This window comes from Mesoplodon mirus, assembly GCF_964341445.2.
Source record: "Mesoplodon mirus genome assembly, chromosome: 5".
Lineage (NCBI taxonomy): Eukaryota > Metazoa > Chordata > Mammalia > Artiodactyla > Ziphiidae > Mesoplodon > Mesoplodon mirus.
In genome coordinates this window covers 141,168,512-141,194,976 of record NC_138980.1, presented here as the reverse complement: position 1 = coordinate 141,194,976, position 26,465 = coordinate 141,168,512, and the positions used below count along the sequence as shown (strand labels likewise).

At 35.4% G+C, this 26,465-nt stretch overlaps 1 protein-coding gene across 3 annotated transcripts in view; it reads right to left on the bottom strand.

Annotated features, from left to right (window-relative positions):
* Window positions 1–1,380: 1,380 nt before the first annotated feature.
* The window catches only part of IL6ST (interleukin 6 cytokine family signal transducer), a 49,830-nt gene continuing 24,745 nt past the window's right edge, over window positions 1,381–26,465 (bottom strand). The window contains exons 5-16 of one of the 3 annotated variants that reach the window (XM_082621939.1): window positions 25,131–25,297; window positions 24,429–24,583; window positions 22,498–22,657; window positions 20,491–20,573; window positions 19,271–19,481; window positions 18,506–18,688; window positions 16,626–16,727; window positions 16,292–16,438; window positions 15,879–16,019; window positions 11,170–11,266; window positions 7,158–7,239; window positions 1,381–6,311 (exon numbers count right to left, since the gene is read on the bottom strand). In XM_082621939.1, the coding sequence (XP_082478065.1) occupies window positions 5,574–6,311; window positions 7,158–7,239; window positions 11,170–11,266; window positions 15,879–16,019; window positions 16,292–16,438; window positions 16,626–16,727; window positions 18,506–18,688; window positions 19,271–19,481; window positions 20,491–20,573; window positions 22,498–22,657; window positions 24,429–24,583; window positions 25,131–25,297 (2,266 nt within the window). In that variant the 3' untranslated portion in view covers window positions 1,381–5,573. Of the gene's footprint in view, window positions 6,312–7,157; window positions 7,240–11,169; window positions 11,267–15,878; window positions 16,020–16,291; window positions 16,439–16,625; window positions 16,728–18,505; window positions 18,689–19,270; window positions 19,482–20,490; window positions 20,574–22,497; window positions 22,658–24,428; window positions 24,584–25,130; window positions 25,298–26,465 lie in introns of those variants that run through there. The other 2 variants (XM_082621940.1, XM_082621941.1) reach the window with 2 other exon arrangements.

Here is a 26,465-nt window from a genome sequence, read left to right as displayed (position 1 = left end):
ATTTAATGTTTTTAAAAAAATGTTCAGGAATGAGAAAAGACAATTCTAGTTATATTTTTCTGACATGTAAAATGACAAAACCAGAGTCACAAGGGATAAATGTAGAAGAATTGGGTTTTGATGTCCACAGATTTCTAAAACTAAGCTATGCCTTCCCATCTGTTTGAAACCTTTAGCAATTGGGAAAAAATAACTATAATCTAAAAAATGTTGAACTTTGAATTTAAAGGTAGGTTTTTCTCCCTCAGTGTAGATAGAACTGTTTTAAGCTGTTGAGGAACCAAGTAGCCTTTCGAAGGTCTTTGTAGGTCGGCCAGCAGCCAACCTAAAGGAGCAGCAATGGGGGCATGGGCTGTTGGCCTGGGGTCACTCACTACCTGCTTCCCCCTGCTTCTCCACACTTCCTTCTCTTTCCACCTCAGGTCTTTCTCCTTCTCTCTGTACTCTATTAATTAACCAGAGCATGTTTAACTAGACTTAAACATCTATGTAAGAGCACAGTTTGTTGTACTCTTGTTTATATTTTGAAAGCATGGAAGGAATGTTTTATATTAATTTAAAAAGAAAAAAGTTTAAACCAGAAGTTAAAATTGTTTCTGTCTCTGGGCTAGGGAAACTGACTGCCGAGGGAACTCTGTAATCTTTTTGGCAGTAGGATGGATTGGATCCATAATACAAATTAGCGTAAGACAAGAGGTACCACAAAGAAGTCAGGCTGAACCCATAAGAGCCACAGCCAAAGATTTTAAACAAACACATAGCCCAAAGCCAAGACGCTATTTCTACAACCTTTAGTATATATGTGAAGGGATGAAGTTAACTTGTGTGTCTGTGGATTTTTCATTTACTGGTGCTTATTTAAGATAAAATCACAATGTGAAGACACAAATCTAGTAGTTCAGGTTTCCTTCCAGGTGGAACTGTTACTTTCATACACTACTACTCGGCAACCTCAGGGGGCAGCAGTGGGATGCTATGGATCCATCGGCTTCGTGCCTCACTGCGACAAGACTCTAGTAGAGTGTGGGCACAGACAGGCCACAGGATGGCACAGCACCTCTGTATTTGGTTGGTCCCCTGGCAACCCAGTTAAAAAATATCCACTGGGAGGTAAGATGCTGGGATTCCAGAAACCATCTTAGTAAATCCAGAAAAATGGTAAATGAATTTGCCACCTCTGAGTCTGTATTTATTAAGGCCGAGAGAGGGTATTGATTTTCTTCTAAACCCTATCCATTAGGCTAAATGAGCATTTAAAGAGCCACAGAACCCTCAAAAAGCACCTAGTTTACACAAAGGCCCAACACCAGTAATGATAAATACTGTTACCTTAAACATTACGTTTAATGACATCTGGTAGTGACCACACCCAGAAAAAAACTGAGTTAAGAATTTATTAAATTTACTTAAAGGATGCGAGCTGATATATAAGAGAACATTTAGAGTTATGTCAACCTAAAAACGATAGCTGTGGTTACAAGTTGCCCATGCAATTCACTGTGCAAAAGTGAAAATACATACAATCTTCTTTCTAGACAAGCCTTCTATATGAAGTTAGATTAGGTCAGGGTAGAAGAGGAAGTGAACTTAAAAGGATTGCACTTACGATTCAGTGGGACGTAGGGTGTAAATAGGAGACATAGCTACTGCGACTCGCGGTACTGCAGTACTAGCAAATTGCACGCTTATTTTTAGAGGATACTATTCTATACATATATATACTAAGACTAAAGAATTTTCAAATATCCACCTTTAAACTATCCCTTTATTTCTGACACATCACATTTTGATATTCATGTAACAGCATCTGAAGCATGTAGTTATCATTCTCAAAGCTTATGTTTAAGGGATAAAAGGTCTGTAACATGTATCACCATTGGCCTTAAATTCATTTTCATCATGATCTGTCAACTTTAAAGAACTGTGTAATGAAGTTTAACCCGTCTTAAGGAACTACTGACTACAAAAAGCCTTATTAAAAAATTTAGAAATAGGTAACAAAAGAGCTCATCCAGAGCTGCCTTTTTATTTTTAATGCAATGTATATTAGAATATCATGGGAATATACATACAAGTAGCATATACAATCAAAAAAAATAGATTAACCCAAAAGATATTACATTTAGCTTTGGAAAGTTTTGTTTTGACGTACATCTAAATTCTGTTTATAAATAGCCTGAAAAGGAACAGCTACCAAGGACCAGTTTATAGAATTAGGCTGTAAGTTTGCTAGTTTAAAATTTCTTAAACCTAAATATCTTGCCATTTTATGGCTTCATATTCTTTTAATTTACAAAAGTGCAAAAAAATTTTTAAAGTAATCTTACCTGGGCAACAGAATCCAACACGACTTCCAACAGAAAGCTATCCCAATATTTTTAAACAATTGAACTTTAAGTTTTATGTAGCTTATTATTTTGACATTTTACCCATTTCAACAAAAAACTACTGAAACAGAAATGTATGGTATAGAAATTTGTTCCTAACACCAAAGAGAGGAGGAGATTGGTGTGGAATATAACAGAATAGACTAGGAAGAGTTCTCCTACTTAATTTATAGTTGGTCAGTACATGCTAGTTAACAGAAATATTTTAGGGAATTCTACTATATAATTATTCTATTTCTAAATTTATGTCATGATTTTAACTAAACTACGTGAGTAGAAAAAAGACATCTTTTAAATTTGATTTCTATTTATAGTGCTATATTTTAGATGTTCCACTTTGACTTTTCATAAATATATGTTTTAAAAGTATATTTCAACTTCATTAACCCTTAACTTTACAATAAACTAGGGTCTTGGATGACTTCGTGTGTAAAAAAAAAAATCTCTTATCAAAGAAAAAGGTTGAAATTAAACAAACAAGTAGGCACAGAACAGATGTGAACACAAACCATGTGAATGATTCTTTTTCCCTTGCTTCTGCTCACATGTTGGGTATGTTTCCTAGTGCTGAATGATCCATATTAAAAAAGAATTAAACTTTTAGATTTTAGCGGGTTTGAAGTCTGATAGTTTTCCAGCAGTTATTTAGCCTCATGCCTTTATGAAGGATGAGGGTAGGTTACCAAAGACACCAGTAACAATCAAATTACAATATCAACACATGTAATGTACGCTTATTATGTTTTTAATCCTACAAGAGGGCAACTGCATCAAATGTTTGGATACTAGATATTTAATGAGCAGTTTATCCACTATCTTAAACATAGTCTAATGTTCACATAAATTAACTGGATTTGTTTCTGGGCCTACCTAAAATGTAATTTACATATTATCAAGACAGATTATTCTAAGACATGCCTTATGAAAGTAATTTTGTACTTAAGTTTCATGATTGCTTTTCTATTTGGGGGCAAAGATGTATATTACATATTTATTTCCTGAATGAATTTTTGCACAGTAACTATATCATTTAATATGCCTAAAGTGCTTTTGTGGCTGGGGGGCATTCACTCACTGCACCATGTTCTGTACAAGTTTCAACATACAAATTTGCTTATATGATGTCCTTTCTTAAATAACTATTTGATCTGATTCCCATAGATCATGAGTTCACATTTTATAACTGCCCACCTCCCATGTACAATCTCGCAACACTGCTATTTGTTGGGAGGAAGGTTAGAGCCAAACATGGTTATAAGGGCATGACTACTTATTTTGAGGAAATGAAAAATGTAACAGATATAAATTTGTTGACATTTAGCGAGATACATCTTGTCCTGATTTGGACCAGCCTTTGATGACCAACTTAAACCGTGGTAATGCTTATTACCTTGTAGTGTGTAGTGTGTGTGAGTTTGGGGTCTCTCTGTCCCAACGTGACCCGTCTGTGCCTAATTTTCCTCATCTACTACTAATTCTGACATTCTACCAATCTCATGTTGGTTTTGCCTGAAGTAGACTAGGATGTATCAGAATAACGCATCTGCTCTCTCGCAAAGACCATATCTGAGAAAGAACTCTGAAAAGTGTCAGGCAAGAATACAAGGGAGAAAGCGTAACAGCAAGTCTAATGTGAACAATATTGAGAGAGTAATGAGTCGAATTACATCTCAACTGTAAATGTGTACTCATGTTTCTCAGCCTTTAATTCTTCAATAACCTCTACAAACTATTTTAAGTTGGCTTGGTTTCTGTAACTTAAATATGACAGAAAAACAACACAAACTTGCTTGACAGCAGTACTCAACCACGTGACAGTTTCTTCTTACTCAGCTCCTAGGTTTTAGGCCCTGCTCCTCGTCAAACGTGGTGGGTAGGGAGTAACATAAATGCGAGAGTGAGTTTAGTGCTAAACTCTGGAAGCCCAACTCACTTTTCCCCTGAAGAACAGAACATGTGGGAAGAGGTTTAAAATATTCCTAAATCATCATGTAGAACTAAGTTCCACCTACCTCAGAACTGGCAGACATTAAAATACTACCTCTTCATTAAGCGCCTCTACAATAAGGATATTTGCTAACTGTGATATTTCCTAAGATCAATATGTACGTTTTTGGGGCGGTGCTTTGTTTGTTTTGGTGAGTACTGCCCAAGTCCTCTAACTTATTAATCTGCTTCAAACACCTACTAGAAAGAAAGAAAGAACTCAGTCTTGGCCTACTTAAAAACAAAGCATATTAAATCAAAACACATTTTAAGGTGAAGACATACTATATAAAGTGCTTCATCAACCAAATTCTCTGACGTCTTAACAAGAAGGGTCAATAATGTTTATATACATGTATAGAAAAGTGTTAACAATTTAAGCCTTTATAAATGGCAAAGAATTTTTTAAATGTTTAAGATAGTTCGTCGCATTCATTCCTAGCTCTTATCTGGACCCTCTGCTGAGTTTGTGAAATGGATCTTCAGAGGTTGTCAATAGTGATAGAAAGCAAATGTTTGAAAATTTACTTAATTGTCTAATATTCAAAAATTAATATTTTTAGTTTGCCAAGTTAAAACTCCAGAATTCCTTTTCTCCAGTAACTGGCAGCATCATTACCAATGGACGAGAACTAATATTTTATATGTTGGTATGATTATAAATGAGCCCAATTTTTTTTTTTTTTTGGTCACAACAAAAGCTGGGCTCATATTAGTTGTACCATCTGGACTCTTTTTAAATTATGTTGTCACTTGAAGTAGAGGGTCTAGACCTTGCTCCCCTAATTTTTATGCTAATTCTCCCCGAGATTTGATATTTGATGATGACTATTCTCATTAAAATCAGTATAGCTGTGCTAAGTTTACCACTGCTTTTAATTTAAATACCCTCTGTTTTCTAGATAGCAAAACAAAAAGTTTCACTTTATAAATTTCAGACAAGCTTTGTTTTTCTTCAGTGCAAACATCCTGAAACAGCACAAAGTCATTCAGCTATTTGGAGGATGAAGTCAGTTTATGTAGTGCTTAAAGTCAAATCCCAGATATTCTGGAATGGAAACAGCCCACATGGGAGGACAGTACCTTCTTGTCCTTAAGGGCAAATGATCATCTTCAGTGAGTGAAGATCTGAAATCACAGATAAAATACTTTTAGCTTTACTTTACAGGTACTTCCAAAGTTGTAACAGGAGTTAGTCCTTCACTGAGGCATGTAGCCACCTCGTCTTACAGTCTGTGGTAAGTAACTTTTAGGCATTCCTTCATCAGTTGCAGCCTCCATCCCAACTGTTTCAAATCTCTCTACTTGTCCCTCAGTGCCTGGACCAAAAGCATCTGCTGCAGGAACTTCCTGAAACATTTTCATTTGCCCAGATCCATAGGGCTGTGAAATATGATCTGAAATCTGTTGCTGTTTAAGTCTAACAAAATCTCCTTCATTGACTGATGAAACTTGCTTTGACTTTTCAAAATGTGAAGTATCTGGACTGGTTTCATGTTGACTGCAGTTTTGTTTGAAATACTGTTGCCTGGGCAGAATGCTGTCACTGCCATCTACATTATCTACCAGCTGTAGATCTTCTGGCCGTTCTTCAGAATCTAACAAGGGCTGGGTGGACTCGGATCTTGAGAAGACTTGGACCGATGGCACCTGGTGTCTGTAGCCACTATGTACCACAGTGGAATACTGGACAGTGCTCGAAGTGTTCTGTGCAGATTCATTTTCATCACTGCTAGAAATGCTTGGCCTAGAAGATGACATGCATGAAGACCCTCCAATACCACTGCTGTGTCCTTCAGTATTAATTTTTTCCTTCTTGAATAGGTCCAATGATTTTAGATCTTCTGGGAAAGGCTTTTTGTCATTTGCTTCTATTTCCACAACACTTACATCAGTGAAATTACCATCTGGATACATTTGATCTTTTGAATTAAAATGCTAAGAAAGAGAGAAAATGAATTAGTACCTATGGTGCATGTTCATTTAGAAACTCTGAAATAATTACATATGACATATTAGTTAAAGCCACAGAGTAATGAATCTCTAAAACTTCTCAGTAACTTTTAATGGTGCAGAGATAATCTATATCGCTAACTAAATCACGTGAATCACGGATATTGTGAAATGATTCTAAAAAGTATGAATTAGACTGTATTTCCTCAGAATTCTGAATCAATATTGTTGGTGTTACATTTTGATAAACTTAAAGGTCCAGGAATAAAATTTCGTATTTCATGCCTAGTCTGGGCAGCCTAGGATTAACTGGATAGAAAAATGAGGAAAACATTAAACTCAAATGACTGAAGTTTCATAGGATATACATTTCAATCTGTTAATCTAAAATTAAAGGACTGTCAGAAGATAGTAAGTACAAATCATTTCCCCCTTAGGGAAGTTCAAGGAATTTACTGTAGGTTTACAGAAGCCATTTAATCATGTTAAATGGTAGATTTAAAATTTTATTTTAATATATAATCTAAAATGCTTGCCTTACAACAGAATTATCATATAGCAGCATTAAAACATAGTAGGTTTTCAACTTAGAAGTTCAATTAAATATTTTTAATGTATACTAAATAGAATTGGGAATATAAGGACAAATATGCTATGGTGATAATAAACTCCTAGAATACATAAGTATTATTTTAAATTTTGACTAAAATTCTCATTTATGTACTATTTTCATCTACTTTTCAATTCAGTCTGATTATCTTTTGCTTGAACTCTACAATATATCCTAATATGCTTGTGTATTACAAGTAAGTCAGAAATATTTTATCTTACCCTTGGAGGTGTGAGAGGTGACCACTGGGCAATATGACTCTTTGAAGGATCTGGAACATTAGGCCAGATGTGTTTTTTAATTCTGGAGAGAAAAGAAATATCGCATATGTAGAACCACATGTAATAAACAATGAATAGTCCCTATTTCTAAACATTATCATCCAAGAATCTTAAGAATCAAACCAATTAAATAAACAAAAAATACCTACTGTATCCAAAAGCTAACAAAAATGTTACTTTTCTTGTAACCAATAGAAAAAGAAATACTGTTAAAAATGCATAAGGATCTTAATCTTTATCCTTAAAGAAAAAGTGTTTGTTTATAAGACTGAAGCTGGTAATCAGTATTCAATTTTTTAAAATCTCTGAAATTAAATTCTGCAATAAAAACCACTTAAAGGGCTTCCCTGGTGGCACAGTGGTTATGAATCTGCCTGCCAATGCAGGGGACACGGGTTCGAGCCCTGGTCTGAGAAGATCCCACATGCTGCGGAGCAACTAAGTTGGTGTGCCACAACTATAGAGCCTGTGTTCTAGAGCCCACGAGCCACAACTACTGAGCCTGCGTGCCACAACTACTGAAGTCTGTGTGCCTAGAGCCCGTGCTCCACAACAAGAGAAGCCACCACAATGAGAAGCCCATGCATTGCAACGAAGAGTAGCCCCTGCTCGCAACTAGAGAAAGCCTATGCGCAACGAAGACCCAACGCAGCCAAAAATAAATAAAAATAAATAAATTAAAAAAAAACAAACAACAACAACACTTAGAAACTTTAGACAGGGTCACAAAAAATTGTGGTATACCTTCTCTCCCCCAAAACCCAAAAATGTTCAATTTTCACATTGGTACAAGATAAAATAAATATGATTTTTCACAAGGAAGAAAAGGCTAACAATGAATTCAGGATATCCCCCATCATCAAAAACCTATTTAAATATGTTTACCTTAATACAGTCCCTAGCCCAACATTAGAGGTCCATAGTGTACACAGGTACACAGGAAATGAGTCATCTTGAGAATAAGTTCAAATAAAGATGAGTAATAAGATCCTAACAGACTGTCCTGCAGGAACAACTATGAAATCTGGACATAATATAAAAATAAAGTTAACAACCTAAATGAACTGACCAACCAAAAAAAAAAAAAGGATGAATCCCTTGTAAGACACCAATTACCAAAACAGATTGAAAAAGAAAACTTCAATAGTCCTATACTTGTAAGAAATGCAATTTTTAATTAAAAACCTCCCCACAAAGAAAACAGCAGGCCCAGATGGCTTTACTTGTGAATTCTATCAAACATTTAAAGAGGAAATAATACCAACCCTACACACTCTCCCAGAAAATAGAGGTAATATGTCCTGAGGCCATTTGTTTTATGAGATAATTAGTATTACCCTGAATCCAAAACTACACAATGACACCACAAAAAGGACAAACCAATATCACTCATGAACATAAAAATGCAAAAATTATTAACACCAAATCTAGCAAAATCCAAGGAATGCAAGGTATAACATCTGAAAATCAATGAATAAAATTCGTATTTATGAAAGGAGAAAAATCATAAGCTCATCTCAACAGATGCAGAAAAAGCATTTGACAAAACTCAATATCCATTCATGACAAAAACTCTTAGCAAAACGTAAGAACTTCCTCAACTTACAGCTAACATAACATGCAATGGTGTAAGACTGAATGCTTTTTCTCCTAAGATCAGGAACAATGGAAAGATGTTGGCTCTTACCACTTCTATTCAACATAGTACTGAAGGTCTTAGCCAGTACAGTAATGAAAAGAACTAAAAGTATAATCTTTTAGATTATAAAGAATTATAAAGAATCTTTACTTGCTGGCAGCATGACTGTGCATGTAGAAAATCCAAAAAGTGACTAAATTAATTTATGAAGATCTCAGTATACAAGACCAATATATTTACAAGATCAATTACACTTTTCAATATACTAGCAATGAACAATTAGAAAATAAAAGATTTTAAATTCTACTTATAATAGCACACAAAAAAGAACACTTAGGAAGGAATAAATTTAACATAAGATGTGCAAGGCCTGAAAACTACAAAACATTGCAAAAGGAACCAAGATAAGTATAGAGATATACCACATTCACGTACTGAAAGATTTATTTGACTCATGAACATGTGAACTCATGTTCAGATTGCATTTTACCCTAAACTGATGGACAGATTCAATAAAATTCCAATAAAAATTCTAACAGATTTTTAAAGGAAATTTATAAGCTGATATTAAAATTTATATGAAAAGGCAAAGAACCTATCAAAAATAATTTTGAAAAAAAATACTGGAGGAATTCTAGCACCTGGTATCAAAACTTACTATAGAGCTGAAATAAATCAAGACCATGTGTTATCAGGATGAACAGACATATAGAACAATGGAACAGGACTGAGAGTCCACAAATAGATCCAGACTTATATGGATAATTGATTTTGGCAAAGGTTCAAGATAATTCAATAGGAAAAGGTAGCCTTTTCAATAAATGATGCTGGGAATGACTAGATATCTATGGAAAAAAAAAACTTTGACCCTGACTTCACAACATGCACAAAAATTTATTCTAAATAGATCACAGCACAGAGCTAGAGGAAAATATAGGAGAACATATTTGTGACACTGGGTTAGGCAAAGATTTCTTAAACAGGACATAAAAAGCAAGAACCATTAAAAAAAAAAACCCTGATAAAATGGACTTGATCAAAATTAAACTTTTGCTTTTCTAAACTTTTGCTTTTCTAAAGTCACAGTTAAGAGAATAAAAAGGCAAGCCACAGTTCAGAATTTGCAAAACATGTGACAAAAAGTTTGTAACCAGATATATAAAGAACTCTTAAACCTCAATATTAACAAGACAAATCACCCAATTTAAACATGGGCAAGAGATTTCAAAAGGCTCACCACAAAAGAAGATGTATAGGTGGCACATGAAAAGATCTATTACTAGTTATCATGGAAACAGAAGTTACAACCACAAGGAGATAGCACTGCAAACCCATGAGAAAGAATAGCTGAAATTAAAACCCTTGTCAGTACCAAGAATTGAGGATGATATGGAACAAATGGAACTCTCACATTGCTCTTGGGAATACAAGATGGTACAAACACTTTGGAAGACAGTTTGACAGCTTCTCATAAAGTTAAATATGCACTTACCGTATGACCCAGCAATCCCATTACTAAGTACTGACTCAAGATAAATGATAATATATCGTCACACAAAGATCTGTATGTGAATGTTCATAACAACACATACATATTTTATCTATTCATAATAGCCAAAAATCAAAGAAACAACCTAAACTTTCATAATAGATGTACGGGTAAACAAATTTTGATAGCTCTATACTATAGAATACTATTCAGCAATAAAAAGAAAAATATTAGTATATGCAATAACATGGATGAATCTCAAAAATATGTCAAGTGAAAGACATCAAACACAAAAAATTACATGTTGTTTGATTCCATATATGTGAAATCCTAGAAAAGGTAAAACTGCAACCAGAGAAAGTAGATCAGTGACTGCTGGGGCCAGGGGCTGAGGGAGAGGACACAGTACAAAACAGAATGAAGAAACTTTTCAGAGTGATGGAAACATTCTCTATCTTGAGTGTGGTGGCAGTTATACATCTATATATAGTTACAAAAATTCATTACACTGTACACTTAAGATGGATGAATTTCGTTGCATGTAAATTATAGATCAGTAAAGGTGCGGGAGGGCTTCCCTGGTGGCGCAGTGGTTGAGAGTCCGCCTGCCGATGCAGGGGACACGGGTTTGTGCCCCGGTCCGGGAGGATCCCACATGCCGCGGAGCGGCTGGGCCCGTGAGCCATGGCCGCTGAGCCTGCGCGTCCGGAGCCTGTGCTCCGCAACGGGAGAGGCCACAACAGTGAGAGGCCCGCGTACCACAAAAAAATAAATAAATAAATAAAGGTGGGGGAAAAGGCAAAAATATGACTACGGGTACTTACAGGTCTCGCTTATTAAAGCAGAATAATACTCCCAAAAGGGTTGTCAATAGGAATGCTAAGCAAACAGGTACAACAATAGCTTCAATTTCTCCTTGAGCTAAAGAAACAGAAAGGGGAAAGAAAGAAAATAACTGTTGACACATATGCTAAAGGGAAATAATGCAACTTCCCAACCAGATTACTGTTGAAAAGATGAAATACCATCCTAATATTTTTTTACAACCTTTTCAAACTTAAAGGTGTTTCTCTCCCCCTTCCCTTCCCCGTTGGTAAATCATATCCTAGCTACTTACACCTTACACAGTAACCTGACCACATAGTATGCATAAAATATATGTTGGCTGGGGGAATAAATTGATTAGTTCAGTTTATTGGATAGATAATCTACCTGGTAAGAGCTTTCAAACCTATTTATTATATTTATGGTCTGCACTCAGCAGAATCTTAACAAAAGCTTATCTTTGAGTTCTAGAACTACTGGGTAGAACTGGAAAAGCTTTTTCTTTTTTAAAATTAATTTATTTTTGGCTGCGATGGGTCTCTGTTGCTGCGTGCTGGCTTTCTCTAGTTGCGGTGAGTGGGGGCTGCTCTTTGTTGCAGTGCGCAGGCAGAATCTCACTGTGGTGGCTTCTCCTGTTGCAGAGCATGGGCTCTAGGCACGCGGGCTCTAGAGCGCAGGCTCAGTAGTTGTGGTGCACGGGCTTTGTTGCTCTGCAGCATGTGGGATCTTCCTGGACCAGGGATCGAACCCGTGTCCCCTGCATTGGCAGGAAGATTCTTAACCACTGCGCCACCAGGGAAGTCCCTGGAAAAGCTTTAAACAATCTCAATAATTGAACTATAAATGTAATCTTCTATAAGGAATAAAAATGTAAAATTCAGGCAAAAGTTTTAATAGTTATTTACTATTTTCAAAAAGATGATAAATCTGACATAGGGCTAAGAATTTTAGGAGAATCTTAACAGGCACAAGGAGTGGCAGAAGTAGGAATAGTATCATCTAAAATGCAGCAAGCCTGAGATTCCTAAATACCACATGAATCTCTATCTGCAATCAAAACTACAATGAGGTATCACCTCACACCAGTCAGAATGGCCATTATCAAAAATCTAGAAACAGTAAATGCTGGAAAGGGTGTGGTGAAAAGGGAACCCTCCTGAACTGTTGGTGGGAACGTAAATTGATACAACCAATATGGAAAACAGTATGGAGGTTCCTTAAAAAACTAAAAATAGAACCACCATATGACCCAGCAATCCCACTACTGGGCATATACCCTGAGAAAACCATAATTCAAAAAGAGTCATGTACCAAAATGTTCATAGCAGCCCTATTTACAATAGCCCGGACATGGAAGCAACCTAAATGTCCATTGACAGATGAATGGATAAAGAAGATGTGGCACTTATATACAATGGAATGTTACTCAGCCATAAAAAGAAACGAAACTGAGTTATTTGTAGTGAGGTGGATGGACTTAGAGTCTGTAATACAGAAGTAAGTCAGAAAGAGAAAAACAAATACTGTATGCCAACGCATATATATGGAATCTTTAAAAAAAAAAAGGTAAGATAAACCTAGTTGCAGGGCAGGAATAAACAGGTAGACACAGAAAATGGATTTGAGGACATGGGGTGGGAGGGTGAAGCTGGGGTGAAGTGAGAGTAGCATCGACATGTATACACTACTGAATGTAAAATAGTTGGCTGGTGGGAAGCAGCCACATAGCACAGGGAGATCAGCTCAGTGCTTTGCGATGACCTAGAGGGGTGAGATAGGGAGGAGGGGAGGGAGGCTCAAGAGGGAGGGGATATGGGGACATGTATATGCATGTGGCTGATTCGCTTTGTTGTGCAACAGAAACTAACACAGTATTGTGAAGCAATTATACTGCAATAAAGATGTATAAAAAAATAAAAGAGGACTTATTAATCAAATGAATCACTAGGGCTTCCCTGGTGGTGCAGTGGTTTATTGTCCGCCTGCCGATGCAGGGGATACGGGTTCGTGCCCCGGTCTGGGAAGATCCCACATCCCGCGGAGCGGCTAGGCCCGTGAGCCTTGGCCACTGAGCTTGTGCTCCGCAACGGGAGAGACCACAACAGTGAGAGGCCCGCGTACCACAAAAAAAAAAAAAAAAAAAAAAAAAAAAAAAAGAATCACTAATTGGTACAATTTATATTAGACATTTTTTTAATGATTTACCTATGGTTGTTTCTGGTTAACTCCTCCAGCCCCCTGTAACTAGTCTTTTACAGGAAAAATGTAGTACTACGGTATTACAGTATTCACTTAGTCTTATCTTTCCACCACACGTATCCCTCTGTAAGTAACTTTACCTCCTACAAAGCATGATAGGAACCAAGAAGTCAGATAAAGGCTCAGGAATAAACTATAGGTTGGAAAATATTAATTCCTGAATGCTAAGGTTCTCATAAATATGCCAAATCAAATTCAGGCAGATCCTCTCCTTTATTGGTGCTGAACTTCTGCTTACTATGTTTTCCTGCCTTGGGCCTTTGCTCGTGCTGAACTAAGATGCCTTCTTCTTCCTATCTGTCCACATCTTAACTTCAAGGCTCAAGTATTGTCTTCCCCACAAAATCTTCGAAGGTATAACTCCCCACTACAGATACCTTTAAATTCCTGCTCTATTTACTACCTACATGGCTCAAATGTCTGTTTTGTTTACTTGTACCATATTTCTTCAACTAAGCTATATGGTCCTTGGGAGCAAATTCCATGCCATGTGAAGTAGCCATAATGAATCCATAAAACAACAGATAGGTCAGAGGAAAAAGCAGATGATGAAGTAATACTAATAAGTATGATTTCGTTTTTGGAAAAAAATGTATGCATAGAAAAGACGAGAAGGATATATAAATATGTTGAGATTATTTTGGATGAGGGATCAGGAGTGATTTTTCTTCCTCTTTTTATTTTACTGTATAATCTAAATTCCTTATAATGAACACTACTTTTATAATCAGGATAATATTTTTAAAGTTTATTATTACTATTTTTTAAAGATCATGGCACAAAGTTTTATTTCAAATATTACAGGTATCCCCCCACTTCTGGAAAGTTCACATAATGCCACTTCACTTTCAGGAAAGACCTACATCAGTATACTACAAGCTTTCTTCATAAATTACATCAATGTCTGTTTTTGCTAACAGAAATAAATGTATGAAAAAAGCTTTTTAGTGTACTAACATAGGTCTTTCGTGAAAGTGAAGTGGCATGATGTGAACTTTCCAGAAGTGGGGGGTACTCTTTGCTCTACACCACTTTGGCTTATGAAAGGTTTCGTAGGAATGTTCTGCTTTTGGATGGCAGGAGAAACCTGTATTTGTTACATATATATTCTACAAACATGTCACCACAAATCTTATCCCATAGACGATATTCATTATTGGCATCACAGCAAAGCTCAGGATCTTTTAATATCTATCTTATGTAGTCACTTATCTACTTATTTGCTCTCTCGGCAATCATTCAACCAATGAGGAATATGGCTGAATGATTTATTTATTTATATGATAAACAGCTTATTATTTATCATTCACTGTCTTGGTGCTTGGGTGTGGGTGTCACAAATACAATTACAATAAAATAAGGTAATTTCTATAATGATTCAAAATGTAGTAGATACAGGAAAGAATGCAGTTTAAGTCTGCTTTAGGGAGGTTACAGGAATAGCCAAAACAAGAAAAGGTATAGGGCCACGTACTGGGAAAAGACAAAAAGGTGGGGAAAATGACGAGAAGTTTAGGGTCAATGAAAGAGATTATGAAAGCACATGCGCAAGCAGTAATTAGAAGGCATGATCTACTGGACTCGACACTTGGTTTATGTAAGTGAAAAAGATATGAAGAAACTTACTACAATTGCACCTAAATTTCTGGCTTTGGCAAAGAGTTGTGGCATGGAACAAAGAAAGAAAAATGTATTTGAGAAGGGAAGAGAGGATGGCTGAAGTCACAGGCAGGGAATTTGAATAGGCAAATAAGAAAACAGAGCTCTGGAGAATATAGAACATTTAAAAGAGACCAAGAAGAAAGTACCATACAGGGAGGAGACTCAGGAGACTGCTATTAGAAAAACAAACGAAGGGAAGAGACAGTTTCAAGGATGAACAGGCCAACAGGGTCAAATGCTGGGAAGCGTAGGAAAAAAAAGATGACTAAAAAGCATGCATTGGATAGGACAAGTAAGGGGTCTTCTGTGAGTGACACTAGAGAGGTTTCAGTGGAGTGGTGGGTTGGAAGACTGGTTTGAGCAGGTTAAAGACTGAGCTGGAGGTATGAACTGAGACTGCAAGGGTGGACTAGTCTTTACAGCAACCTGCCCGTAAGAGGAAGAACAAGTGAAGAAAGAGACCACATCCAAGTTTTGCCAGTGAAAAAAGGAACCCATTTAGAAAGATATACAATTCTATTGGGATTTACAGAGTACAAGTGAAATCAGTCAGAGACAATTAAAAAAACAACAAAAAAGTAAGGAAAAAATTTTCTGTAGTTTAAAGAAATAACCAAAACCAGATAAACAATATAAAAATCATAATTTATGAACACTTCATTTATATGAATCCAAAGATGCACTTTAAACAAAATTTTAGCATATAAATTAAGCCTATTTTTAGTCTGATTAAATTTTAAAAAGAAAAAAGAGAAAAAAAGAAAGATCAAACATCACTATTTCTTACCAAACTTTGGTGTAGTAAAAGTGAATTCTGGACCATCCTTTCCACCTTCATCTGTATATGCTGCCATTCGTACCATATACAAAGTGTCACTAGTCAAAGAGGACAGTGTATATTCTGTGTGGGAAGAATCCACATTCACAGCTGGAAGAAATCAATAAGTGTGCTTTATTCAACTACTCTTGCTTGGTTTGGCCTATATTTGACATTGTGAATGTCTTAAAACATATTTTACTAGAAAACAATGTTTCTTTAATAGGACCATGAAAGCAACCATAAAGCATATTCTCAGGTTATCTCTTTTCTGAGGATAATATGCTATACTAAGATGTATAACACAAGAAGGTGAGACAAATTAGTATTTAAAAGCTTAAGAAAAAACACCCGATTCTTAATAGCTGATACAGTTTTATTACCAGTTTCATTTCCAATGATGGTTCTATAAAATATAGTATAATTTCTGATAAATCCATTCTGAACATCAACAGGAAGTTGGTCCCACTCTAAGACAGCTTCATTTTTCCCCACTTTTTTTGTCCGGACAGTAGGTCCTTTGGAAGGTGCTGAAACAGAATAGGGTATTTACCAAGTGAAAATCATTAGAATTTAGTAAATCATTAAGACTTCGTAAAATTTCATTATCATGAAATTATTTGAACATAATAAGACATATCCTTATTTAAAAGGGATAAAATGTCTTTGTTAGTTAAAAAACTCAACATTTTTCAAAGAAGGTGGGTCTGGACTTACGAGCTTGTTTAAGGTATGCCTTTACAGACGCGGGGATTCCTGGTCCATCAGCATACACTGGAGTGACTGTTATCAAATAACATTTGCTCTCTGCTAGGTTTCCTAAAGTAAGAATAGTGGATTAAGCATTTTTTTCCTTATAGTGAAAAAAACCTAATTAATTCCATTACTTACTTTTACATTATAATTTCATGACCACTGAACTTTATTTTCATTCATTTTTAAAAACTGAAATATAGTTGATGTACAACATATTTCAGGTATACTAAATAATGATTTGACGTTTGCATACATTATGAAATTATTACCACTGAACTTTCCTTTTTTTAAAACTGCAACTTTTAAAGTAAGCATTGCCTTTTGTGTACTGGATTCAAGCTTAACAGAATAAAACTGTTTGAAAATAAAAGGTTACTCTTATTGCCAATACAGTGAATAAAAAATATTTATACTGTCAATAAAAGTAATGATTGCATTTATATTCAGGATTTATAAAACACTGAGTCTTCCTGGGTCTTCCTTAGAGTTTGGCAATTTTTGTACATTTTACCTACTTCTCTGAGAACTGCCTAAGTGCAAGATGTCACTAATCAGAGCTAGGGAAAGCGCTAATGGCGGTGGTTTGTCAGGTGACTGGGAAAAAAAGAATTAGTGGTATTTCTCCTGGAAAGTAACATAATTTTAAAAGAAAAAATTATCTTAAATATTTCCTTTATGTATAATCTCTCCAAATTAACAAAGCAATCTATCCCATCAGCACGCAACAGCAAAAAATTTCTTTTTGTTATACTGAAGTTTATACTTTCAACAAGAATTACATTTCCTTAACTATTATGCATGAAGTGACATAACACTTTTTTGATTTCTTAAAGAGAGTAATTTTCTTGATGATTCAATATTATCAAGAAGATAATATTTTTATATTCTGCTGTAATACAGTGATGTTTTATCAGGCCTACTGAGCTATGTGGGGATACCTGCACAACCTGAAGGTCTCCAGAGCCTATGCTATGTTATAGTACAAGTCCCTATTGTCCAGTTATTATCAATCTATCTCCTCTCTAGCTCCACCTTGCTTTTATTTGGATAAGGTTGATAAACTAGACAACCAGAATTAGTAAAACTATATATTAAATAATAGGTTAATGAGGGCCAAACAGCCTATGTTATGAATAAAGCTCATTAACTTTATGGCTATATATAAAGATATATGGTATATCTTTGTTAACATGTTTTCTCTGATTAATCATATTATTTGTAGCTGAATTCTAATGGTTATCCTTCTTTACACACATACAAACTGAATGCTTTGTTTTCTCTTTAAAGTTGTTGTATCACGTGGTAAGTAGTATCTTACAATGAGAGCAACCCATTTTGGAGCTCTATAATACATTACTTTCTGTCCTTCATTAGTACTTGCAGTTTAAAAGACAAGGAAATCTAAGTTCTAGTTCTGCTTCACTTCTTCAACAGCTATAAGAAGTTAATAAGCCATCTAGATGCTCACGGAAAATATTTTCTCATTAAAGGATGAGGAAATTTAATCAGGTACAGAGATACTATTAGCAACAGAGGTTGGATTATCTTGTATTTCTCTTACTTTAGTTTTGTGAACATTCCTTTGATGATCAAAACAACAGTGGAATATTACAAGAAGACAGTATTAACCCCACTTAGTCCATAAACCGACCCTGCAGTTTAGAGAGGTTAAGTGTGACTTGCTGAGAGTCACAAATCTAGTACACAAGACATAACTAGCAACTATGATAAACTGGGTATCTTTTCAATGGACCACAAAGCAGAAAAGAATATGTAAAAGAAAAATCTGTCTAAAGAGCTAGAAAAAGGACAGCAACTTAAATGTTTGTAGCCAGGTATACCTCTTAAATAGGTGCGATGTACAGTACCGTCTTCTTGTTGCCAGTCTGGGATACAAGGCGATTTATCTGATAACACACACCACTCAAGTACATATCTGTTTACAGATTCATTTGGAGCAGTCCATTCTACCCAAAGCACATTATCTTTGGGAAATGCTTTAAGATCCATTATGGGGTGAGTAGCTTTAAAACAAAGTTTGAATACTGATATGACAAATGAACATTTAAAAATCTGATATTCCAATATTTTACATTCTTTTCCATAACCATGTGATCTTGCTATCACGTTTTTGTAGCATATAATATTAACATGTATTTGCATGAATAAAAGCACTTTATTATAATTTACATGTAAAGTAAATAGTTGATTTATTTTGGAACTTAAATTCTTCCTTTCCCAAAGTTCTTCAAGTGTTTTGTGTACGTAAGTTGCAATGTTTTTCTTCTTTGAAAGCTACAGATAAAACTACAGAAAAACAATATATTTAAGTCATATACATATAAAGTTCCTAAAACATTAAAAATATATTTTAAAAAAGATAAATAATCAGAAAATGCTTAAATGAATTAAGTAGCTTACTGCAAAGTTTAAGTGAGCCACAAAATGATGGACCAGGTTTGGCTGCTGACTGACTTCTAAAAATATGATCACTGTTGATACTGAGGAGACAGTCTTAGAATACTTACAATTTTTTACAGGAGCCCTGTCCATACCTAACTACCCTTTCCCATTCATAAGTCAGGCTCCATCTCAGGGACACAAACCTTGAAAGTTCCAGGCAGGGATAGTTAAAACAGATGCATCTGATTTGCCAACCAGATTTCTTGCTGTCAGAGTTGCTATGTAGCGATCATTTGTGAGGTTTACTGTCAGTTTTGTGTCGTTAACTATGTAATTTTGTAAACGTGATTTCCATCTTGTGAGAGTCACTTCATAATCCAAGATTTTTCCATTGGCTTCAAAAGGGGGCAATGTCTGTAATAAAATAATTTATTTTAAAAATGTGTTTCATAAATCTTGAATAAAGTTAATCAGTTTTTCTTCATGTTCACAAATTCTGCTATTATGTCAAATCTCTAAATATTTAATTGGAAGGGACTGGCAACCTTACTTTGAACTCACTACTGAAGTAAAACTACTATACACTGAATGAAGACTGACTTCAAAAAGCATGACGTCAACTACGAGGGAAAGCACCATTCTGTTAGCCTTTCATTCTCTACACAATTCTGCACTGTGGCTATGTTGGCCTAAATTATTTTCTGTCTTGAGTATTTTTCTTTCTACCTTATTTTAGTATGATCCACTCATGAACATTTATGGAGTGCACAACAACTTTATTTCCTATTACCAGCATACACTTTGATTACCCAAAACATTGATTAATTATCTTCTATGAGGCACTGAGGAAAGTTTGGTAAAAAACAAGGCCGCTAGGACTTCCCTGGTGGTGCAGTGGTTAAGAATCCGCCTGCCAATGCAGGGGACACGGGTTTGAGCCCTTGTCCGGGAAAGATCCCAAATGTTGCGGAGCAACTAAGCCCATGCGCCACAACTACTGAGCCTGCATGCCACAACTACTGAAGCCCACGCACCTGGAGCTTGTGTTCCACAACAAGAGAAACCACCGCAACGAAAAGCCCACGCACCACAACAAAGAGTAGCCCCCGCTCACCGCAACTAGAGAAAAGCCTGTGCACAGCAACGAAGACCCAATGCAGCCAAAAATAAATAAATTAATTAATTAAAAAAAAAAAACAAGGCCCCTCTTCTCATAGAACTTTCACTGAACTATGCTGAAATATATATGAGGTATCACCTGTAGTTTAGGAACCTGACTTTTTTATAGTATATATAAAGCTTTGTATTTCTATTTATTAAAAATAGTTATCAAATAGCTATAAAAAATTAAGCTCCACTCATAACACCATATAAAATATATTTATATGAGATAAAAGAATATAAATAGGCAATTTTTTTTTACCTTCCATATGAGTTGTACAGATCTACAGCCATGAGTATGAGATGGCTCTATCTTATACCAGAAGTTTGGTGCCTTGGATGGTCCTAAAGAGATGACATAAACTTTTTATTATAACAGTAAAATAAAGTCCTAGAAATTATTCTCTTACTTTGTTCTTAATATTCTTGCCCTCCAATCATATGGTGTCTCTAAGTCTTTCTTTATACCAGCCTTTTCCCATCCCAGCATGATATGCCTGGGTCTTCCTTTAGTCAGGGTGATAGCCTGATGATTTAGATTACATTGAAACTCTTTTGTAATCTTAAAATTTTAAAGGTACAAATAGATCCTAAGCAATAACCAAAGATGTATCACTATTTCTTATTGCTAAAAATCAAACTGAAAAATCATATTTAAATACATGCTTAAAACCCCTAAATGCATACATTTAAGAATAGAAGACAAATTAAAATAAATGGAGTTACATGTAGTATAAGTTTACTACCTGATGTTGGGATGAGTCAATGTAATGGGATATTATAAAAATGAATTCACAGGATTGTTGTAATAATCACCAACCATGTGAAAAAGCACTTTACAAAACATCAAATGCTGATAATTAGGTTTTAAAAATTCAAAATTTTTATAAGTATAATTGCCAAATATGGTATTCAACAGAATAAAAAAGGATCTGAATAAAATCTAAGCAGTGATGTGCTGATCATGAAGAGGTAATTACAGGTGACAAAACAGAGAAAAGAGGAAAGGCAGACCAGGAAGGCTGGGGAAAAAGCTGCTGGTACAGGGAGTTCAAATAGATATATACATGAGTACAGTGCAGCGCCCCGAAAGAATAAAGAACATGAAGTTATAAAGGAAATTTTATGGGCTGGAAATGGTTCCTAACATAAAGAGGACCTAGAAGCTTCTTTCACTAATTTGAAGAAAAGCATAATCCAATGGTTCATAACTTTTTGGACACCAGATATCTCTTTGATTTGACAAGGTTATGTACCATCACTCCAGAAAATTCACACAAGTACTAACCACAATATTTTGTCAACGTTTTGAAGTAGTTCAAGAACTCCCCCAAACTGACCCAAGTAGTTTTAAAGGCCCCAAGAATATCAGCTTAAGAATTCCTGACCAAGACAAAGGGATCTGATCGAGGATTCCCAAACCAGCAATAGTAGGATTACTTTCTTTCCTGGCATTTATCAAAATGAGAGAAAATTCTTGGTGGAGAAGGGATACTTTACTTTTCTGCCTTTGACATTCTCAATTCATGTAACTCTCACGAAACCTCTGGAACAGCTCTATGGAAGTGAAGGGATACAGGTGGTAGGGAAGGTTTTAAAGCCATGGCTGCTGCCACTGACACCTAAAGAGGGTGACCATGATAGGAAAATGTTCCGAAAAAAACCCCCAAAAACGAAAAAAAACCTATATGCCATAGGATTATTTCTTGATGTCTACAGAAGAAATTATTAACATTAGCTGCTTTGGGGAAGGAATTTTATTGTACATTGTATATCTTTTTATGCCTTTTGGATTCTACACTATATACACTGTATTATCATGAGAAAAAAAGGGAAAATGAAAATAAATCAACCAACCAAAATGATAAAAAAGAAAAAATGAATAAAACCTATAGTACAAATATCTTCTTGATACTGAGGGTCTAAAGCACATTTTGCTAGATAGTGATTTTAACGATTCAGGATATGATTCTCTAGTTAGATATTTCTGGAATACTCTCCTTTATGTTCTGGATTACAAACCATTAATGGTTTTCTCATGGTATCTAAGACTATTGCATAATTTTCTTTAATTAGGTATCAAAAAGATTTGTACTATCAATAATGCATATTAGAGTTTACACTTGATATACTTTTTTAAAAAGTGTAAAATATCAGTTTGAATAAAATGATCACAAAATAAGAAGCAATGAGATCTGTATTATTAAAACCAGACATAATTTATAGTCAGAATTCCAATGCTTTTTTCTTCATATACTTATTTACTTACTATCTTCATATGTGATCCCACTCGCTTCTTCACTCCAGTCACTCCAAAATCCTTTACCATCTTCCTTCATACAACGAATCCTAAACACATATTCTGTAAAAGGTTTAAGGTCCTGGACAGTGAATGAAGATCGGGTAGATGCTGTATCTTCAGGAGGAATCTGAAAACAAAGCAAATTGACCAAAAAAACCCCCGAAGGTATTTATTATAGGTCTTCTAAACAGCCTAAGATTTTAAAAGCTAATTAATGAAATAAGACTAATAATTAATGAAAGAAGACTAATTTGACTCAAGCTCTGGAGAGAAATAAATGCAAGTGAATAAGCAGTCAAAATCAGTAAGGTTAATAGGTTTGGGAAATACAGAAACATCTATTACTAATCCTTTCATCCTTTCTTTTCTTTCTTTCTTCTATGCTCTTATAACACTCAGGGTCTCAGCAGGAAAAAGATGGAAATTCCAATTAGAATTTAATTCAAGGAGGGTTTACTATAGGAAGTATGGGCAGAGTGTATAGGCAATACTCTGGGGCTTCTAGGTGCTACCACCTTTAAATCCAAAGGGATGAGAGGCGGTAACAGAACCTGGAAGAACAGGGTCACAAAGGGTTAACTTGAGAGGAGCAGTGACCTCAGGTTGAGACAGGAAAGCTCCAGGGAGGAAGCAGGGAAAATAAATATGCTGATCTCACTTCTCTCTCTCCTCTTGCCAGGACCCCTCCTCCCATTAGCTAGGAACTCACTAGGAAACTAGAGAGAACCAACAGATAAAATCCATACAGGTCAGCATCTCCAGACAAAGAGTAGGGTGGAGAAGGGTAGAGTGTAGATCTAGATAGGCAAATGGAAGATATCCAGCCCAATTAAGAAAAACAAAAGCTATCTTTGTAGATAAACTTGGTTTTCAAGAAATAAAGACAGAGATAAATAACAGGTTCTCTCTACCACTCTGAGATTTCAACACTGAATACCAAATAGGTGTCGAGTCTTTTTTGTACCAATTAAGATTCTATGATATTAAAAAATATTTTGAAGAACTTTTGGTATGTATCCTCTCTGTACAATCCTCATGTACAACATGAAGCATTAATCCATTTTGGTTTGTTGCTTTTTCTGATTGTATTCTGAGCCCTTTAGATAAGTGGAATGGAGGACAGCAGTAGGAAGGTCATGGGCTCAATTCCCTTCTAAGCTCATTATTGCAACCAGAGAAACAAAGCAAAAGCATTCTGTTAGTGATAAATGGAGTTACAACAAAGAATAGTATGGGGAGCTCAATGCTATGATGATAGCCTTTTGAAAAGCTCCAAGTACTTCTTTTGCTGATAGCATCATCTTTGGGTACACTGTCCTTTTCCTTTTCGGTCTTACAATCCCTTCCTCATGAGTTGGCAAACTTTCTATAAAGGGCTAGATTGTAAACATTTTAGGCTGTGGGCCAGACGGTCTCTGTTGCAACTACTCAACTCTTTCTATGTAGCACAAAAACTGTCAGAGACAATATGTAAACAAATGTGTGTGGCTGTGTTCCAAGAAAACTTTATTTACAAAAACAGATGACAGGCTGAATTTGGCCTGCAGATGTCGTTTGCTAACTCCTGCTCTACCTTATCTGCATAATCTCTTCATTTTTACTCCTCTACTTAATCTACTTCCTGTTATTTGTGGTCCTTTCACCTCTTGTCAAAAATGCTATACCCTATCATCCTGCATCACTTCCATATTTCACTTAAAAGCTACTGTACTGAGCAAAACTGTATTTTCTATCTGGCTGTCTTCCTGTTGGTCCTTGCTTGAGACACAGGATCTTGAAAAGGTGTCAAGCAAAATACTTCACATAACCAGAAATTTAAGACATTCAGGAAATGATTGGGATTTTTAGGTTAGTGGGTTGCAAGAAAGACTTTGAATAAACAGTAACTTTCAATTTACCTGGTTCCAAGTTGAGGCATCTCTGGTCCTATATTGAATGTTATATTTCAGTCTTATAAAACTCTTAATACTTGAGTTGATCCATGTCAATTTTAAAATACTAGACAGTTCCTCTGAGTTGCTGACTGATAAATTACGTGGTGGATTGGGCTTCACTGAAGAAATAAAATAGATCCAATAGATTATAACTTCTCATACAAAGTCAAATATACTCTTTAGATTTTATTTCACAGTATTCTTTTATTCTCACCAAATGAAATAATTTCTCTAAAAGCAATGCTATGCCATACTATTATAATGGAAAGGAAAGGCTCCTAAAGAAACTCTAGTTTTCTTCCTTGTCAGCTTATTACGTGTGTTAATCTTTTCAGGTTCAGATATTAAAAGACAGTTAAGTATTTATGATATATGAAATTTAAAAAAGAATAAAAATGGAACATGTATCTTATGATTACAATGCTATAAAATGTTTGATATTTGGACAAATACCAGAAGATAATAGTCAAAGTGAAAACAGCTGTGAGTGTGGTTGGATTATGGATATTTTTCTTTTTCCAAATTATTTTTAATGCTGTTGATAAAGTGAATTTGTAAAAGTCACTAAGATAAAATAAATGCTTGTTTCTACATTAATTTAACTTAAAACTAATTTATAAACCACTGTATATTCTAATAAATTCTCAAATTTAGGTTTATAACTACCTTTATCTACAGGATCAAAATTGATATGATCTGAGGTAACGTTCCCAAGAGCATTCTCTGCTTCCACCCAGACTTCAATGTTGACAAAATACACAGGAGAATAATCAACAGTACATGAGGTACGGGTGTCACGTTTTGCTTTACAATCATCAAACTTCTCTGTTGCCCTAAATACAAAAATGGTAGAATCAGTCATTAAAAATAGATTTGAAAAAATTAGAGTGAAAAAGGTTATTGAAAAGAGTTAGCTTAGAATAAAAAAGTTAATTCCAATAAGTTTAGAATAAACCGTTGAACACTAAAAACAAAATTTGTTAGAAGTTCACCTGTTTTTCTTTAAAACTGAGTTTGATCTATATCTTAAAACACAAAATTATTTTCAAAATTTTACTCTGAGAACATTTAGAACATTATGCTCTATCCTCATTGACCTTTCTCTAAAAATTATTCATTTCCTGTGATATTAGTACTGTTTCTTTCCTTTCCTGAAACAAAATCTTTACTGTACCAGCAATGTCTTTCTTTAAGCACAGTATGCTAGGAGGTGATAGGGTAGGGATAAGAATTTCTATCACCCCAGAAAATTCCTTCAATCCCTTTCCAGTCAAACCCTGGCAACCACTTTCTGATTTCTATCACCATATAAAATTTCAAGTGATGTGACTATATTTACTCACATGTTTAAATTATGTATCAATTAAGAATATTTATATATATACTTGCTATTTTTTAAAACAGGAGGATACATCAAAACCAAACCAAAACAGGTAACTTCTAGAGCAGCAGTCCCCAACATTTTTGGCACCAGGGACCAGTTTCGTGGAAGACAATTTTTCCACAAACCGGGGGTGGGGGGGTTGGTTTCAGGATGACTCAATCACATTACATTTATTGTGCACTTTATTTCTATTATTATTACAATAATATATAATGAAATAATTATACAACTGGAGCCCCGAGCTTGTTTTCACTTGCCACTCACTGATAGGGTTTTGATGTGAGTCTGCAAGCAGTTGGTTTATTATGGTCTCTGTGCAGTCGAACCTCTCTGCTAATGATAATCTGTGTTTGCAGCCGCTCCCCAGCTCTAGCATCACCGCCTCAGCTCCCCCTCAGATCATCAGGCGTTAGATTCTCATAAGGAGCTCGCAACCTAGATCCCTCACATGCGCAGTTCACAGTAGGATTTGCACTCCTATAAGAATCTAATGCCGCTGCTGATCTGACAGGAGGTGGAGCTCAGGCGGTAATGCGAGTGAAGGGGAGCAGATGTAAATACACATGAAGCTTCGCTGGCTTGCCTGCTGCTCACCTCCTGCTGTGCGGCCCGGCTCC